This window comes from Sesamum indicum, linkage group LG3, assembly GCF_000512975.1.
Source record: "Sesamum indicum cultivar Zhongzhi No. 13 linkage group LG3, S_indicum_v1.0, whole genome shotgun sequence".
Lineage (NCBI taxonomy): Eukaryota > Viridiplantae > Streptophyta > Magnoliopsida > Lamiales > Pedaliaceae > Sesamum > Sesamum indicum.
This window is the reverse complement of record NC_026147.1, coordinates 24370031-24388575: the sequence shown is the minus strand read 5'-3', so window position 1 is coordinate 24388575 and position 18545 is coordinate 24370031. Positions and strand designations below refer to the sequence as shown.

At 35.2% G+C, this 18545-nt stretch overlaps 6 protein-coding genes across 6 annotated transcripts in view; 4 read left to right on the top strand and 2 right to left on the bottom strand.

Moving 5' to 3' along the window:
* Positions 1–931, top strand: part of LOC105159472 — a 2135-nt gene extending 1204 nt beyond the window's left edge. The window contains exons 3-4 of the mRNA XM_020692363.1: positions 96–217; positions 401–931. Coding sequence (XP_020548022.1) covers positions 96–217; positions 401–551 — 273 coding nt within the window. The 3' untranslated portion in view covers positions 552–931. The remainder of the gene's footprint in view (positions 1–95; positions 218–400) is intronic.
* LOC105159473 (UDP-galactose transporter 1) lies at positions 835–4301 on the bottom strand. The gene is made up of 5 exons (XM_011076550.2): positions 3831–4301; positions 2680–2929; positions 2207–2414; positions 1584–1815; positions 835–1225 (listed from the first exon to the last, which is right to left on the bottom strand). The coding sequence occupies exons 1-5, from the start codon at positions 3939–3941 to the stop codon at positions 1013–1015; spliced, it is 1014 nt and encodes a 337-aa protein (XP_011074852.1). The 5' UTR covers positions 3942–4301; the 3' UTR covers positions 835–1012.
* Positions 7894–9604, top strand: LOC105159471. Its single transcript, XM_011076548.2, has 2 exons — positions 7894–8258; positions 9059–9604. The coding sequence occupies exons 1-2, from the start codon at positions 7967–7969 to the stop codon at positions 9394–9396; spliced, it is 630 nt and encodes a 209-aa protein (XP_011074850.1). The 5' UTR covers positions 7894–7966; the 3' UTR covers positions 9397–9604.
* On the top strand, positions 12452–14699 carry LOC105159470 (BTB/POZ domain-containing protein At1g21780). Its single transcript, XM_011076547.2, has 4 exons — positions 12452–12680; positions 12774–12919; positions 13529–13644; positions 13945–14699. Exons 1-4 carry the CDS (start codon positions 12565–12567, stop codon positions 14548–14550), a joined length of 984 nt encoding a protein of 327 aa, XP_011074849.1. The 5' UTR covers positions 12452–12564; the 3' UTR covers positions 14551–14699.
* On the top strand, positions 15058–15738 carry LOC105159467. The gene has a single exon (XM_011076545.2). The coding sequence runs from the start codon at positions 15290–15292 to the stop codon at positions 15608–15610; it is 321 nt and encodes a 106-aa protein (XP_011074847.1). The 5' UTR covers positions 15058–15289; the 3' UTR covers positions 15611–15738.
* Positions 15800–18545, bottom strand: part of LOC105159469 (chlorophyllide a oxygenase, chloroplastic) — a 4139-nt gene continuing 1393 nt past the window's right edge. Inside the window, exons 3-9 of the mRNA XM_011076546.2 lie at positions 18174–18278; positions 17662–17937; positions 17374–17521; positions 17057–17241; positions 16838–16950; positions 16434–16728; positions 15800–16358 (exon numbers count right to left, since the gene is read on the bottom strand). Coding sequence (XP_011074848.1) covers positions 16188–16358; positions 16434–16728; positions 16838–16950; positions 17057–17241; positions 17374–17521; positions 17662–17937; positions 18174–18278 — 1293 coding nt within the window. The 3' untranslated portion in view covers positions 15800–16187. The remainder of the gene's footprint in view (positions 16359–16433; positions 16729–16837; positions 16951–17056; positions 17242–17373; positions 17522–17661; positions 17938–18173; positions 18279–18545) is intronic.

Below are 18545 nucleotides of genomic sequence, written 5' to 3'. Positions count from 1 at the left end.
CCTCCGCCCCCCCCCCCCCCCCCAAGAAAAGAAAAATGTTTGATGAGTTAGTTTTCTTCTTTATTGAGTTGATGGAGATTGGGTGTTGTGTTCAGGTTGAAGTAGAAGCACTAGTAATCCAAGGACCAAAGATAGACACAGTAATGAGCCAAGTTAAGAAGCTGGAAGTCTCTGTGCTGGTCTTAGGTCAGAAGACTCCCTCTGCATTACTCAACTGGTGAGACTACCATTCACTTTTTTGAGTTCAAACTCAGCCCAATTCTTAAACTCTATTTCTAGCCTCATGAACTGCTTCTTTGATCTCGAGACCAAACAAGAAAATCAACAGATTGTAGAACAAATACCTACAACTCCATAACTATAACAGCTAGTTAATATCCTGTTCTTGGATTTTGGGCAGCCTGTGTTTGCCAAGCAGCAGGGAGGAGTTTGTGGAACATTGCATCAACACTCTGGAGTGCTTAACAATTGGAGTCAAGAAACAGAGCAAAGGAGTTGGTGGCTACCTAATCAGCACCAAATGGCACAAAAATTTCTGGCTCTTGGCTTAGATCACTGTTTAGATCTTAAAAGGGCTGTGGGACTAAATGTATTGTAGAGAATCAGATGATGCGTGTAGAATATATCTGGATTGGTATGCATCAGCCCTGATAACATTACTCTGTAATTTCACATCCTAACTACTACTAACTAGATCTAAACTATTACTTAAAACTGAATGAATCTTTTTTCCCAGTGTATTGTTGTCTGTTAAATTGGGTCCCCTGCTCTTATAGCATAGCAGAAATACTTGAAGAAAGAAAAAGGGCAACGACTACCCAGATGTTTCTGTTGTTTGGATAAATATGATCATCACTATGGGTTAAAACAAAAGTATAGTTCATTGGTTAATTTTCAGTATGACCCCTGGTAAGTAATCCACCAAGAAAAAGAAAAAGAAAAGAAAATAGCTCTTTTCTTTCTACAGCAAACATCTTTGGCCACTTCCCTGCTAGCGGATTTCATGGACAACTCAAACTTTGTCGTCTAATTTGTCATTAGTTAATGGGATCAGCTCCATCTTGCTCCTTGGAGTCCGAGGGGTTCCAGGCGTTTGGTGTGAGAGCATGTGCCTTACGTATCCATAGAAGGTACATCCAACAAGCGTTATAGCACATCCAACAGCGTTCATCAGGGAGATTGGGTTACGGAAGATGAGCCACGAACATGTAACAGCTACTGCAACCTGAAATGAAAAGAGAAATCAGATTTCAAGATTAATACAGGAATGGTGACAGGTATTAGGATGCTAATGCAAAAGACTCCACAAACATATTCAGGCACTGATGAAGTATTAACACAACAGATTCCCAAAGTATGAAGCACCATATGTTCCTTTTCAGCTGCCAACTCAAGTTCTTGAACTAAAGTGTAATGATTCATAGTTTTGCAAAGAAAGGTAGCGAGAATGTCATGGTTGAAAAACCCCAATTCTACAAATGAATCTCATGAATCTCTATCGAATAAAATTTTGGTAGACATCAGATAAAAATTAACAGATAATAGGAGATTGAGTAATCATCAAATGTGAGTAAGACAAGCACCTTAAGATTTCCTGCAACATTAAATGTCACAGCAGTGGTGGAGTGAATGACATAAAAGATTGAAAAGTTCAGGCAGAAGGCCAACACTCCAGACCCAAAAATGATGACAAGAGACGTGAAAAGCGAGGGGCATGTATAAATCCATTCCATAACCCCTGATCCTTCAAGTAGCAATGCTGGCACAGCCAAGATCATAGTTGCAAATGGTGCCATGTAATATACTGTATTTATACTGCAGTCAGCACAAAACATATCGATTTGTTACTGGGAAACATATAAAATATAAGCTGATGATAAAGCAAGAAACAAATGGTCAATTAATACTTTTGATATGTTTACTTTCTTTATGTTCAAACAGTTAGGCAAATGAAGCAACGGCAAGTAGTGCAATTAGCATTAATAGCGACCATGGTAAAAGAATTCAGAAATTGGAAAAGCACTATTTAGATGTATTTACATGCTTGGTAAAATCCTAACAACTAATCGATTCTCTTTATTCAGAAGAAACACAAGGAGAACCCATCGAACATGGGCATAAAAATGAGTTTCTGTTGTTACTTAAAAGTTTTCTAGGTATCAACTTATGGCTTTAGGGGAAGAGTGGGAGCAAATAAGGCAATTACCTATCGAATTTGTATCCATGCAACAGAGACTCTGCAAGAATAGTTTTTGTGGAAGTAGCGAGGCAGCCAAATAAAGCAGCACAAAACCCGAGCATGTTAAAACTGAGCTCTGTGATAGAAGTGAGTAGAATCCCTCCAACAATAGGAATCAGCGAAGCCCAAATTCTCCAGTCAAAGTACTTTTTCCAGATTAGCCACTGCAAGATAACTGTTTCCAAAAGCATGGGAAACAGATGAATTGTCACTTACTAATACAAGAAGGGAAGAGATACTGATGCTAATACAGCTGTTTATGGACTCAAAATCAATAACAAGAAAAAGAATAACAATGGCGCTGTGAAACGACAAGTCCTAATTTATGCACCAGATCAGGGTTTACAAATAGCTTCTGCAACAGGGGTTATCTCTATTTGATAACTAGTTTACAGTTGCAGTTTCCAATGCTTTGGAAAATAATATCACTCAGAACTCACCAGTTGTTGCAGGAGTAAAGGACTTGATAGTTTGCATGAAGGAAACAGGTATATACCGCAGGCTCACATTTCCCAGAACTATATTAATACAAAATATAAATGACATGGGAAATATCCTCCTCCAGCGATCTTCAGGGTCGACCGTAATAAGTGGCTTCAGTTTTAGCACTTTAATTACCAAGTATGCACCGATGGACGATGATATAAAGTGAATACATGACACGGACAATGGATACTTAAAGTCCAGTTTCTGCCAAGAAAAAAAAGAGGAAATTCGGTAAGGAATAAGAATTGCCCGAAACAACATTGTCACAGCTGACGTATATGTAAAAACATGAGAGCAACCTAAAATTATAAACCCACAAACGATCATCACATATAGAACTTGATAAGCAATTGAAGGTAAATTGAACAGTAAAGACAATGAGATGCCGAATGATTATTTTAAGCTGAAAATCATTTAACAAGACTAATGCAACATATTCCATCAATATCACCATCCTTTTAATTGCTCAAGACAAAAACATATAAATCTGATCACTATCTATCAGCTGCAATCATTCAACTTCAAAACTGAAAAGAACGAGAAATAAGTTCTCCAGAATTTCCAGTAACATAACTCAATTAGACCACATTTTGAAATGCCCTTTAATCCACACTTAGAAAGAGTATAGGAGTACAAATAGTCTGATTTGCAAGAAGTAAAAATAGAAAATGAATGAAATTTAAATTATTATAACAATTAACTCTATTTCAAATTAGCCAAAAAAGAAAAACAATTTACTGAAATTGATGAGTATAACTTCAGAAATTTATTGATTTCTTCATTCATTTTGACAATTGAGACACAACACACATAAATAAACTAAAGGCGTACGACACATGAAATCCCCATTAATCCAATAGTTCGCAAAACCATCGCAGATTCGCATTCCTGAATTTCTGAAAACAGAATCAGAACGACAAGAACCAGAATTTCCAGCTAAACATCAATGAAATTTGAAAAAGAGAACACAAAGATCGAGCAGAACCATTAAAAGAAAACTTTAATCGAAGAAAAGGGAAAAGAATCTAGAAAAGAACGTACATAATAGAGCACCAAAAATCTCATAAATGAAACAATTTCACTCACTTGACATCAAGAAACAAACCTGAAAGATCCATTTGTTCATGATGATTACTGTAACATTGAAACCCCACCATTGAAGAATAGCCAGTATGGATCGAACTACAGTCCACTGACACAATCTACCGTCCTCCATAACTTTCCAACCACCCCAGATCAGAATTTTCAATAAAAATCCGAACTTTACCGAGTAAAAATCCAAGAAAAGAGAGATCAAACAAACAGAAACCAAAAAACCCAGATGAAAAAAATCAGTGAAACAGAATGGAGGAGCTAAACGGCGGTGGAAGGGGCAGGCTGTGTGTAGCCTGTTGGAACGGTGCCATGAAGTGTAGAAGTGTTTTTATTCAAGAGAAATATTATGTGTGTGTTGTGTTTTTGATTAATATTGTTACTATGTTTGATTTTGGAAAGAATCCCAAACGTGTGTGGATTTCTCACTGCCTGCACGCCTTAAGAACCTCTTTATTGGTAAAAACCCACACCCCCAAACACACAATTCACACACAATACACGCACTTCGAGTGGCGTGGATATATACATACATATATATATATATATCTAACTATGTATTATTATTATTCATTATCTTATTATTATATGTCGTTCTTATTATTCAAATAATCAATTTCAAATCATTAGTTCACCTTCCATCTGAAATTAAAATAAACACAACATCCCCTTACACTAAAAAAAAAGCATTTAATCCTGTTCCAACTCGTCTTCTTTATTCCTGCTTATTATTTATTTTCCTCTAATTTACTTCTTACATAAACTCAAATTTTCAACTAGTATTTAGTTTATTTTCTTGCCATCCTACACAAGTCCAAGAATCGGACATGTCTGAGGTTAGAAAAAAAATAAAATTACGTGTTAACTAAAAATTTAGAATTTTATAATTAATAAATAAGAACAGAATAGACAATATATAGGCCAAAATATGAAAAATCAACTGTAAATTGTGCTAGTGATTAAATGCTTTTTTCTTTTTCTTTTTTAAAATGTTAAGATACTTTTCAAGACCAAAATTTCAATTTTTCTACACACATATATATATATTATTTTTATAGAGGATAATTTGATTTTCTTACCTTAGTTGCTATAGAATTATAATGGATTGCAAGCTTTCTTGTCTAACTAATTAAGAAGTAAGCTGGAAAGTATTATTAATGAATCTAGACTACTATTCTGCACACATACTTTTTCTCTTTTAAATAATTGTAATTTATGGTAAGTTTTTGAACTCTAAGAAGTAATCAAATTTGGAAAAACATCTTTCACCATTTAAGGCTTTTGTAATAAGACAAATTAATGAAAAATATGATTTTTGGATTTTGCTTTTTTTATATTTCGATAAAGATTTTTTTGAAAAGCCAAAAGATCGAAAGAAATAATTATGGTCGGTCTCCTTTTGGAATTAAAAAGAAAGAAAAAGGCATAAATTAGCTCATTTTTTCAAATTTGCAATTTTAAAGAAATATCATATATGTTTTTTTAAATATATATTAATTTGTTGAATCCATACCCTAATTAAATCCCAGTAAATTTAAGAAAAAAAAAATTGATGATATATGTAATAATTCTTTATCACAATTAAGACAATTATGAAGGAGATTCTTTATTTTATTTAAGTTAGATTCCCTAAAAAACAGAAATTGAAATGAATTGGGTGGGGGCCACTTAGTGATTAATTCCAAGGTTTAAGGGTCAAAACCGGTCTAATTAAGACTAATTATGCCATATTAATATTCCTCTTTTTTAGGTCAACTTTCCCCAGAATTGTAACTTAAATAATTAGCATTTATATTTCTTTAATTTATGTTAGAAGAAACCATGCACAAAATCAAGTAGTATATATTAATCATCACCAGCACATATTAATAAATATTGTTGTAGAGAAATCTCATTCATCCCTTTTTTTTCTTGGCAACCTACCCATCTATACTTTATGCCACGCCCTCTCTTTTATTACTATTTCTTTAATAATATTCAATTGAAATGTAATTGTAATCCACATTCTTTTATAGTTTTTTATAGTAAGAAATAATGGAAAAATTATGCTACTCCTAAGTCTAACATACAAATTTAAATAGCAAAAGTGTCTGAACACGCAGCACATGATTTCTTCTAATTTAATTAGTCCTCTTGCCATATGCTACACAAACACAAAAACGTCAAATGTAGGTTGCTCCTCTAATTGGCAAAGCCAACTCTTCAATCTTCATTCCTCAGTTATGTTCGAATTTAAGCAAATAAACATGGATGTCACATTGCACATGCCCAAAGTTGAAGATTCTTAGGAAACAAGGTTTGCTTTTATCCTTGGGAAAAGCAGTTGAATTATTCATAATTCATATGCCTAAACAATTTAAATTCTCCAACTTCTCTTACAACCACATTATCTATTATCATTTAAAAAAAATCATGAAAATAAGCTCCACATTATAAGATTAAATTCTTTTGTTGCAAGCATATGATTTATAAATATGTCGACACTGATATGTTAAAATTTATATTCATATAAGCACAACATATTTTACGAGATTTAAGAATATGTTGGACATGTATGATTAATTCGTACCTTTTATTAATAATTATAAAAATAAAGAATAATAAAATTGCAAGATTCAAAAGAAAAAATTAAAATAATGTATATGTTAGGCCATGGTGAGAACCGAATTAAGGTGAAATTCAGAAAAGTTGAGGGGTTGATGTGTTTGGTCCTAAGTTGGCAAGAATGTGCATCTTTAGTATTTGGGGTAAACTATAATAATCTTGTTTAAGGTTTGTCACAATTATAAATATTTTTCATTGTTTAAAAAATTTAAAACATTTCCTTAATTTTAATAATTAGTCTATTTTGTTAATAATTTTTCAAACAATGTAGGAGTATTCATAATTATGGGAAACTCTAGAAAAGACCATTGTAATTTGTCCTTAATATATCAAAATCAATAATTATTATAATCCATATCCACAAGAAAAGGACATGAATGTTTCTGTCTGCAGCAGCCCATGAGAAAGTTGGGCTTCCGCACTATTTTAAAAATGTATATGGGCTTTCTAGCAGCCCTTCTCAAAACGGACCTTTAAAATTGTTTCAATGAAAACGGGTCAGGTCCAATTTTAATTTGAATCTTAAATATGATATAATTCTAAGTAATAAATCAAATTATCAACAATAATGGTATAACGAATTATTACAAATTCACATAAAATGAGATAAAACAATTATACAACTGGCGGGACTTTAAAATCCACTATCTAATAAATAATACTTTGTTAGTGAGTCCTCAGTTTTAACCATCAGCCTTTAGCCGTATTTCTCTCTACGTGATTTGGGAATAAATTATTTTTATTGCGATGAATATAATCAATGAATACATTTGAATCTAGAGGCAGAAAATTAATACGATAATAACTCCAACAATACACAACTTTCTCTTTCAAAGAATGCCATGCATATCCATATATATATGGCTCGATTTCTGTAGGGAAGGGATTGATATTTGTGGTGCATGTAGATTCGTAACATGGATTCTACAAATCATGAAAAAGACTAAATCTTAATACACAAGATTATCATACACAAACACCAAAAGATCTACTCACATAGAGCGGGCAAGTGTGATATACTTATAATATAATTTATTATTACTTTTTAATTATATATCAATTACATATAAATGTATTATACTTATCATTATAATTAGTTTAGATCCGACTAAATTAATTTGGAATAGAATTTATGCTGCTCACAGACATGGGAATGGTCCAACTATTTCAAATGGAAATGGATGCCATCTGCACACCAACTAATTAGTACACATCATCATAAATTCCCAGGACCATTCATTCTTTCTCTGTCTCGCAACTTTTTCCAACAAATGCACTAGTCTATGTACTTATAATATATATCTCACCAAAATTTAGCTAAAATAAATGACTGTGACTATCTCTCAATATAATCCTAAAAATACCATAAAAAGTTTGCTATGTTTCCCATATCATTTTCCATTTTCGAGGCCCCCCCCGCCCCCCCCTCCCCCCCCAGTGAGTGTTGCAAGTGTTTCTGGAGGTGTTCCCATTACATTTTTTCTCTTGCTAATATATCCCATTTCTGCTAAACACACACACATACACACTCTAAGAGGAGTGAACATGAATGAGTGCAGATTAGACGCAAGGAGATCATCATGGTGCTATTTTCACCCCACACAGCTGGTTATAGGAATTTGTCCACTCTGCTTGAATGAAAGGCTCTTAGTTTTAGCTTCCAAGCAAGCCCATCTTCACCTTACACACAAACTTTTCCGTGCAACACCTAAAAGAGCTCCCTTGGCCCTAACTAAGATTTTTGCTCTTACAACTTTGCTCAATCGTCAGGACACCAAGCAGCAGAAACCTGATCATCATCACTATCATTCTCACACTTCATCCACTAGTCCAGAAGGTTAGATTTACTTTTTCTTTTTCTGTTTCTCTTCCCTTTCTCCTTCAATTCCTGCTTTTGTTACTTTCTTGGAACTGCCGTCAATCAAGAAAAGGTGATTGGAATATCATACTTATCGACGTTAGGGATTATCCAGATAACTATGCTTTTGATGTATGAATTGTTTTGTAGTAATATATATGTATCAAGAAACATATATCTATGATTGTATGTTCTTCAGTGAGAAGTCTGGATCAGAAGCTGTTTGATCTAACCAAATCCACTCTTAACCGATGCGCTGCATTTTTATGATCCCTTTACGAAATTTACAGTGCTATTGTTAACTAGGTCTAAATGCATTCATGGAAATGATATGGTTATAGAATCAAACAAAAGTTACCATTACTTTGTATGATTGGTCTTTAAGTCGTTTCCTACGTATTTATCAATTAGTAACCTATAAATTAGGACGAGAATAAATGTATAAGGGAGGACCGTTCCGCCTGGACCGTGGTTCATATCATGTCTATAACCTTTTTCAGTTCCCCAACTTCAGTTGAAGACAAATCAAGACATAATTATCCATCTTTGATTGGTTCATATATATGCATGATCATGGCTGCATAATTGACTTGATTTATTTCAGTGTGTCAACTTTACCCTTCAACTCTTGTTCTTGGTCCCTTTTTCTTACTATGTATGATTATTATAGTAGAACGAAAACAAGAATTAAACCCTCCATGTATTGAGTAATTTATGGGTTTTGCAAGGCTAGCTTTTTTTTTTTCTTCTGATGTTACTCAGAATCTTGACTGTTGCAGACTCCTTTATATCAATCAAGTTTGAAGAAAATGGTGTTGCCTCATGGGACAAGGGCAAAATCTCCGAAATGCCCCACGATCGACAATCCGAGGTGTTGTCATTGAATGACAGTTGGGAGAATAAGGGTAAGAAGATCAAGACTGTGGTGGAGCATGGAAAACCACGTGCCACACTGAGGTGGCGGAGGCGGATTGGTCAGCTCCTTCAGCTCATGATCAGATGGAAGAGGTCCAGCAAAGCCAATATGTGCCATGTGGGCACAAAGCAGCTAGAAGGGGGATCAAGAGTTAAATATGGGTGGGTGAAGACTCTTACAAAGAGGAGGGCCAAAGAATAAAGGGGTTTGAATAGAAAGAGACATATGAGCTTTTGCTTCACTTCCCCACATTGTGTGTGCATGTAGGCCTTGAGCCTTAGATAGAGAGTTAAATTAATTGGACAAATTTGATGTTTTATCTTTTTAATGAAATAAAACATATATATACACAGAACGTTGAGTTTGTAAGTGATGAGGTGCTCCACTCAAGGGGAACATAAGAAGCACAAGGGCCACAAATATTCTGCAAGATCTTGTCCTCTTGTTGTCTTCTTGAAATAAATAATTAGCTTCTTTTCTAAAAGATTCAGCTGAAACACAATCAAAACATCTCCTTGACCTTAAATAATGAAAATTTGTGAGATTTTTAATCACATAAATTTGCTCTTAAAACCCCACAAGTGCAGAATGGGATGCATGTGCATAGATCTATTACCTGCCTTTGTTTAGTAATATCATTCAATAGCAACAAATAAGGTTGTAGGGCAGTATGTCTCCGGCCCCTCAGCAAATATATGGGACAATCTATCACTATAAGGACCACCTTATATATAATTAAGGAAACCTCCTCCTTATAACTATTTAAAAAACCGACAACTTTCTTCAATATTTCGCTGGAGTCTTGTAGTAGTTGGTTACATTCGACTTCTTTCTGGTAAGTCTGAAGATGCGGGCTTCGCTGGACATGCTCAAACCATCCAGCATTGGTTTTCTTACAACTCTTTTCCTATGGACTATGGTGAAACAAATAAAAAGTTTGACAAGATATACCACACATACGTAAGTGAATGCGACAACACTTGAGTAATAAGAGAAGTTTAGGCCACGGAAATTTTTAGTGTCATATCACTTGGACAAATAATTCTGAGATGATGAGAGGTTTCAGCAGTGCGGTGCTCCAATTTCTGAATGTCTGTCTGCCTGTTTCATAACCGAAAATATTAGAAACAAACATGTGCACTTGCTATAGTACTAAGTCGATTTAGCAAAGTAAGATGTAGTCACTCTGAGGAACTAACTGCTTTAGGAAATCCTGATAAACAAGTCCAAGCATTCCTAAATAAAAGAAACATCTAGATTTCTGACTGAAAAATTACCACATAGACTTGATCAAAAAAGACACCACTACTCTCCCAACTTTCCAACCCTGAAACAGAAGTGATAGGCGGATGTTGTTCCCTGGAAACCTGGTTCATGTTTCTGATCAGAAGAATAAAGCAAAACCAACATGCCCTCCATTAAGTGCATATGATTAGAGTTGCAAGAAAGAATTAATAAAAAACAAGAGTATGTGAAATGGGAACCGTCTGATGATCATCTCAAGAATCAATTAAGAGCATATTAATAAAGGATAGCAGCTTTACTATTTTGTTTCATTTTTTAAAATATAAGAAAATAAATTACTATTTATTTTTCATAGAATTATAATGTGCTCATTTTCAATATTATAGGGATAAATTGCCCATTTTGCTTTCAGCTCATGGCTTATATCAAAGAGCCCCTTTTGAAAGCTTAAGTCAAAACAACTTTGTTGAGGCACATTGTCTGCATGGAAAGACTCCATTACTTGTCAAAAAAAAGTAATGATTAAATAATAATGTATGTTAAGGATTAGGATTTAGGGTTCATCCCTTTCCCCCTTTACGTTTCTTTTCATCACTCATAGAACAGTCCCACATGCTTTGATTCTGCACCATTTATTATTTCATCTATCTTTTTGAGTCTGAGATATATAGCTGCAAAGTTGTTTGTTTTATATGGTTAAAGTTTAGCAAGATATATATATACAAAGTGGAGAAAATGAATTATGAAATATAAGATATTATCAAAACTGGAGTTTTTTGCACCCAAGAAATTAAGTCAGATAAGGATATATACCCTATATTGAATTATATATGCATGTTTGAAGAAATTATTAGAACTTGAACGAGAAATTCTAATCCAAATCGAGTTCGACAGAACTTGTATCAATTATATGATAAATATAATATACTTGTCATGTGATTGATATACATTTTAAAGAATATGATTAATCACGTGACAAATATACCATATTTATTTTGTGATTAATTTGATTTAATTAAATTTTATTTGGGTAAAAATTTTCCAACTTAAATTTCTTTTACACCTACAAGGGAAACAGGACTTCAGGATTTTAGAACATTAAATTCTAACAACTATCAAGAGGCTATTGCAGTTGTAACAGGTCCACTTATTATGGAAAAAAAGGTGGTGTTGATGATCATTAATGAATCTGATTTTTAGCCCGAATTATAAGTTCACAAGATTTTTAAATTCAAAACCAGGTCCCAAACTTCCGTAATTCTCCTGCAAAGAAGCTCGGGAAGAACAATACGGCGAAGCCTCGGTTATAATTCTTTAATATTTAAGTCAACAAGGTGCATGTGCTCTTTAGTAATAAGTTAACAGAAATAGATAAGGAAACTTAAATTATAAATTTTTTAAATTTATTGGTTGGCTCGTAAAATTATGGGATCAGAATTGTAAAGGGACTATCAATTTTTTTCTTATAAGAATAACATAGTAGCCAAAAATTATACCTAGAGTATGACAAATATGTATTTATAAATATGTTCAAGTTGTACTATTCATAATCATACAAACTATTGACGCAATTTTGATTAGATTATTTTAATGAGTCCGAATGTATTCAGATTGGATCAATTCGAACACGAGTTGGTATGATTTGAAATGTCTTATATATCTCTTATAAAGATTATAAGTGGAGATATTTTAATTATTTTAAAGATACCTAAGTATGCTCCACATCAAAATCGATTCGAAAATACAATTTTCTTTTCATATTAGTATTGATAAATGATTTTATCAATTGTTAAAAATTAAGTCAAAGTAATTAATTAAACTTTGTTCAATTGATAAGAATGAAATTTCATAATAAAAAAGTTGTGAATTCGACTTTTGCAAAATGAAAAAATCAGAATAAATATGTATATTATATATTAATTTTAATAATGAGTCGTAATTTAATTGAGGAACTGAAATCCCATAACTATAACTTATAAGGTCATGCTTTGAAAAAATGATGCTATTCTATTTGATTGTTGTTTTATCCAAAAAAAAAAAAAAATTCTAACAAGATTCAGACATTGGTTATTGAGAAGTCAAAACGCCCAGCTGAACTCTCTCTTCCACCTTCACGGCGGAGCGATGGGGGATGCGAAAGTGGAAACTATAGCAAGACTAGCCCAGTGGAAAATCGACAGTTTCGGGCCAACCACTCCTTACAAAAGATCCGACGCTTTTAAGATCGGCATATGGAACTGGTATATATACTATCAATTTCCTTATTACTTCTTTACTCTGTTCATATATGTTATCGGTTCTGCATAAATTTGATGATTTTTCACAATTTCTAGGCATTTATCAGTGGAGAAGAGCCGTTCAATGTACATCCGGCTTTTCCCCGAACCATCACGGGTTTCCAAGGAGCAGCCGCCAGTTGCCCGGTTCGTCATACGCGTCACCACCGCCGGCTCTAATCGCAGACCCTATATCTCCCCCAGTACGTAATTATTTTATCTTTTATATTCTTGTGTTTTTTGTTTGTAATACTTTTGATTATTGGGGTTGACTTTTTCCTGATCCAATTGAGATTCTTGTTTGTGTTTCTGTTGAATTTTCTTTATGACATGTTTATATGTTAACTGGTGGATGAAAAATTGAATCTTTTCAGGTTGTTCTGCTATGTAGAAGTACCTCATGTTGTTTCCTTTAGCTTGTCTTTGTAAAAAATTCAATTATCAAAGTGACATGTTGGTTGAATGTTTTCTGTTTGACTCAGAAATTAAAAGATGATTGCCTAAAATAAGTCGAATGTGCTGTTAGAAAGCGTTAATTCACTGTCAAGAAATCAGACTTTGTGTTTGATTTGGGGCGAAGTGGGAATGCAAATTATTATAAATATAAAGTGGAGGCGAGTGATCTGTTACCCGGGCTCATTGACATGGCTGTTGCAGTTCCTTTTTTCTAAAAAATATTTGAGTTCTGTCTTGCATACTTTCGAGTTTTCTCCAGCAAATTTCGCTTTTTAACCTTTGAGTTCCTGAAACATAATTGCTGGCTGCTATCTTGTGAAATGGATTCAGATGATGTTGTTTGCATTATGCTGCAGTTCATGAGAGACTGCTTCGCACGAGTGATGACTTTGCTTGCCCTGTTGATATAAATTGCCAAGGCCGATTCATCATTGACGTTGAGTTTCTGGACCTTAAGATCTGCCCGCTAAATGTGAGATATCTTCTTTACATTTTATTTCAAACACTTTTAAGTCAAAGTCCATGTTGAATTTCATGTTTCATCGGATGAAGTTAAATTGATTAGTTGGCAATTCTTAGTAATCTCATTCAAATACCATGCAATTAGTGGCGCATATACATAGGTATAAAGGCCTTGTGGCCTACTTTCATAAACAAAGGTGAAAAGAAAGCGAAGCAGAGGATAGATATACATATAACAAAGAATGTTCATTTTTGGCTGTGCATTGGTGTTTTCTTGAAACTTCAACCTTCACTTGCTGCTAAATCGCAGGATGGAGAGGCCAGTTCCATATGGCCCAGTGATGCCATCATGCAAAATCTAGCAACTCAAACTACTCTCAAATGTCTCTCTCGCATGCTTGACGAGTCTATCCATTCTGATGTCACCATCAACACCGCAGATGGCAAACTACAAGCTCACAAAGCAATTCTTTCCGCAAGCTCTCCCGTCTTCCACAGTATGTTCCGGCATAACCTCAAGGAGAAAGAGTCTTCAACAATTGACATTGAAGATATGACTTCCGAGTCCTGCATAGCCCTTCTTACTTACTTGTACGGAGCTATAAGCCAGGAAGAGTTTTGGAAGCACCGGTTGGCATTACTGGGTGCAGCAAACAAGTATGACATCATACAGCTGAAGGATGCTTGTGAGGAAAGTCTACTAGAAGACATTAACTCGGGAAACGTCCTCGAGAGGTTGCAAGAGGCGTGGCTCTACCAGCTGAACAAATTGAAGAAAGGATGTTTGACGTATCTGCTTGATTTTGGCAAGATTTATGATGTTAGAGAAGAAATGAATGAGTTCTTCAGAAAAGCTGATAGAGAACTCGTGGTAGAGATGTTCCAAGAGCTGCTTGCAGTCTGGAAACCAACATAAATAGCCTTCTCACTGCTTATTGTTAGCACGTATGTTTACACTCTTGTAAAGCGTGTACGAGTCTTGTGATTTGGAAAAGCTGGAGACTTCTGGAGTTGTCTCTTCCGTGTACTCAAGTGAATGAATCTATCCAGGTTAATGCTCATGTAGTTTATGGTGCTAATTAATACGTTAAAACAAGAAAAAGAAAAAGGATTTATTTATTTTTTTACTAAAAGCAATCGTATAGAATTAGTTTTGAGGTGGGATGCGATTTTTCTTATATTTTATGATCCAAAATTATTTTTTAATTTATGATAAATTATAAGAGACTTTTTTTTTTTTATTATAATTACAATATTTCTTGATGTTTAAAAAATTATAAATATCCCATGATATTAATGATTAACTAATAAATACCTACTTGTGACATTTTATTGTATAGAATATTTATTAACAATTGTTAATTTTAAGAGATATTTATAATTTTGATTTTGTAATTATGATGAAATTTAGAATTTGCAATATACCCTTTAATTTAACATAAAAGTGCCAAAATCTTGATTAATTTTGTTTCTTTTGAGTGGAAAAGTGCAAAAATCTCAGATTTAAAGGCTGGGAGTGCAATTCATCCAGAGGAATCTAAGGAAGAGCAGAACCCTCCAGAGCTAAACCTCATCTCATCTCAATATATAAGCTTAAGCTGACACTTTGCGCCATCCCGTAATTACTACAAGAAGAAACTCTTTGATTTGCAAAAATGTTTTTCTTTTTTGTCGGAGGATTGGAGCAGCAGGCAAGGCAGGTGCTGAAGAGCGGCGCCGGAAGGTGCATAGCGTGCGGATCACGGGCCGATCTCGTGGAATACGAAAAAGTGCTGAAGCTCTTCTTCGTACCGGTGTGGCGGTGGCCCGGAAAGCAGCCGCTTATGCACTGCAACAACTGCAATCTTTTCTTCCCTCAGTCGTTCTCTCCGTCGGCTGAGAAGGAGGTGACGGAGGCGGCGTTAAGGTGTCAGTACTGTGCTCGTGAGGTGGATCCCACATTCAGGTTCTGTCCATTTTGCGGGTCGGCCCTCTGAATTTGAACTTTTCTCGGCTGGGGTTATCCTTGTTTTGCACATAGGATTGTTTTGTGTGGAAGATGAAATGGGAGTTGGTCTCTTCTTGTAATTGAGAAATAAAAGAAAATAACAAATTATTGCTGTTATGTATGTGCTATACTCTGTTTTTTCTGTGTATAAATTGGAATCTTGAAATCGACTCCAGAATGTCTCTCCTTGATAGTATTATTGCAATAGCAGGTAAGGCGGAGCTTTTCCATCAATTGGCAACCATTCAACTATAAAGTATGATGATATGATCATCTGGCTCTCTGCCACAAGGCAAGATAACCAGCACTAACTGGTGATGAAATGATCCCTGTGGGCTTGCCTCAGGGTAACAGCTTGGGGTTCTGTGGTGGGAAGTGTTCAGGAAGGATACTTGTTTCTATTCTGAACACAAAAAGAAGGGTGTGGGGTGGGGTGGTTGTTGGTGAGACTATCTGCTTTGAATTCTGATCAATCAATCTTCTTGAGCCCCAATTGGCAAAAGTCAGGGGCACAACTGGTGTTTTGCAAAAGAAGGTATCAACCAACTCTATTCTTCAGACAGGTTCTATGATGATTTGCTGAAGGGGAATTGTTTAGATCCTTGCTCCACTGAATCTCTCCATAACCTGTATCTAACTCCCAGCTTATCATAAGACACCGGCAAATTCCATATGTTAGCTCCATTGAGCATTCGCTCCTGTTGGCCGACTACAACCCCTAAATCCTCGTTCAGAACCTGTTGGTCAAGTGGAATACTAAGAATATGTTGTTCTCATCTGCAAATAATATGAGAAGCAAACACGACTCTTACTTTTTCAGCAAAATGTCTCCACAGGTATTGCATGAAAGGAATATGTTTTAATACTGGAGCAAAATCAAGGGACATCCTGTATAATAATCTCGTCTTTTGTCTTGATGATGGTAAGCAAACATGAAGTTGGTGAAGATGTTTTGAACACTCTCTGGTATTCAGCCCTTCTAACTTTCCGGGCTTTGAGATCCCAATGGTGGAAAGTACCATACAAGGTGGCCGGAATTCCATATCTATTGGATAAGGATCCCAGTATCCTTGCAGACCAGTGGCAGGCGTCAAGACTTTCACTAAGCTGCAACCATTGAAAGCGAAATGTCTGATACTTGCAATGTGTTTCTGGAAATGCAATATCTGACTAGCATATGCATAAACATGTTACTGGTATCAGTTTAAAACCAAACCTGGGAACACTCCACGCCTTAGCAAATGTGGAAGTGTGGGTAAAAGGAGCATGTGCAACATCCAAAAGGTTGTCCAGCAGTAGACCATGTTCCACTGGGAGTTCCATCACAATCTGCCATTGTCAATGATATCAGGAGTATAATAGAGGTTAAACGAAAGGACATCCTTAAAGAGCATGGATCAGTTCAACAGAATTATCCGACAGCAGCTAATGATACCTCAGCATGAATCTGAAATCCCGGTGGAGGGAGCAAAGAAGGAAGCTTTGCTGTTGGTGGATCATCCCCTGGCCAAATCCATATCATTCCTTCTTGTTCAAAGCATGGCAATGCCTTGATCTTCACATTAACTAATCTAGTTGATGGCATTTTCTCACATTTGCCATTAGTTGAATACTCCCATCCTGATATTGATCATCAGGTGATAAGGGACATCATCAACAAACTCACTCATAGTAATTTGTATTGAAAGACTATATTAGCGATCATTATCAGCAATTTATGATGTCTGACACCAAGAATGTTCTCAATCTCACCATGATATGGGCACCGAATACGCCCCTCATTAACCGAACCCAGATCAAGAGGGCAGGCTCGATGAGCACAAGTATTCTGCACACAACCAGGTTTGCCATCTTTTCCACGGAAGAGGACCCATGGTTCCTCAAAGCAGTCTATTGGGATCTGCAAGAAAATTTTCAAAGCAATATTCAGAAACAAGTAAATAGCAGCACTGAAGCACAAGACTTTATAACTACAAATGTTAATCCAGCCGTGCAAAATTATGTTAAAAATGCAGAACAAGTTTCAGAAAGTGGGCTTACCATGGTATCTTCCTTGAGGTCTGAAGAGAAAGTAACAGGGTACCAAAAATTCTTCAAATGGGCACTGTAAGGCTGGTCGGGACCTGAAACATTAAGGCTTCTCCCCTGCTGTCTGCTTTTCCCAGTGTCCCTACATTCTCTGGGAGTACTTGGAGTAGGGGTTGACAAGTCAGATTCTGTTGTGTTTTTTTCTTGTAATATCTTATCGTTAACCAATGTTTCCATGTAAGCTAGCTTGTCCAAAGCCGTTGAAACCCTTGCTTCTGATATATGTACCTGTTTGTATTCAAGAGTGCAACATGTTTACTAACTACAATTCTAAGTTTTACTGGGAAGATATACATAATTTTTCTCATGACAAGAAACTTGCTTTCCATTTATTCATAACATTAAACAATTAACAGAGTAAAATGTGATAGAATCAATAAATCCAGAAGAAAATAGTTGTCGACTATGCAAAAGGCATTCCATAAAGTGACATTGTTTGTTTAAAAAATAAACAGTTATTATACCTGATTGTGAGCTTGCGCCAGTTCCTCCTGCAACTCTGCAAGTTCCTTTTTAAGCGTTCCTATTGATTTGAGTTCACGAGCGAGAGGGTTTAAGATGTCCACAACCTATAAATTCATAAAATTTGAGAACATCTCAAAGAATGACAAATACACAGGTAAACATATATGAGTTTCCAAGCAGATGAAATCAGAAAGAGTCTGGCAATATGGCATCTGGGAAGTTGGAAATGAATCGCCACACTCACATGTAACAGAGTTCTAGTTTAGTTTCATTAAGAAAGGAAAAGCCTTGAATGTAAAATATGCTCTAAGCCAAGAACAGAGTAAATCATCACAATATTCAACCAAAAATGCATCAAAGATTGGTTAAAC

Coding starts and splice junctions, on each gene's coding strand:
- LOC105159473 (XM_011076550.2), bottom strand. CDS start 3,941: ATGGAGGACGGTAGATTGTGTCAGTGGACTGTAGTTCGATCCATACTG. Junction 2,930..3,830: donor TGAACAAATGGATCTTTCAG/GTTTGTTTCTTG, acceptor TTTTCTTGGCAG/AAACTGGACTTTAAGTATCC. Junction 1,226..1,583: donor ATGTTGCAGGAAATCTTAAG/GTGCTTGTCTTA, acceptor TTTTCATTTCAG/GTTGCAGTAGCTGTTACATG.
- LOC105159471 (XM_011076548.2), top strand. CDS start 7,967: ATGAATGAGTGCAGATTAGACGCAAGGAGATCATCATGGTGCTATTTT. Junction 8,259..9,058: donor TTCATCCACTAGTCCAGAAG/GTTAGATTTACT, acceptor TGACTGTTGCAG/ACTCCTTTATATCAATCAAG.
- LOC105159470 (XM_011076547.2), top strand. CDS start 12,565: ATGGGGGATGCGAAAGTGGAAACTATAGCAAGACTAGCCCAGTGGAAA. Junction 12,681..12,773: donor AAGATCGGCATATGGAACTG/GTATATATACTA, acceptor CACAATTTCTAG/GCATTTATCAGTGGAGAAGA. Junction 13,645..13,944: donor TTAAGATCTGCCCGCTAAAT/GTGAGATATCTT, acceptor GCTAAATCGCAG/GATGGAGAGGCCAGTTCCAT.
- LOC105159467 (XM_011076545.2), top strand. CDS start 15,290: ATGTTTTTCTTTTTTGTCGGAGGATTGGAGCAGCAGGCAAGGCAGGTG.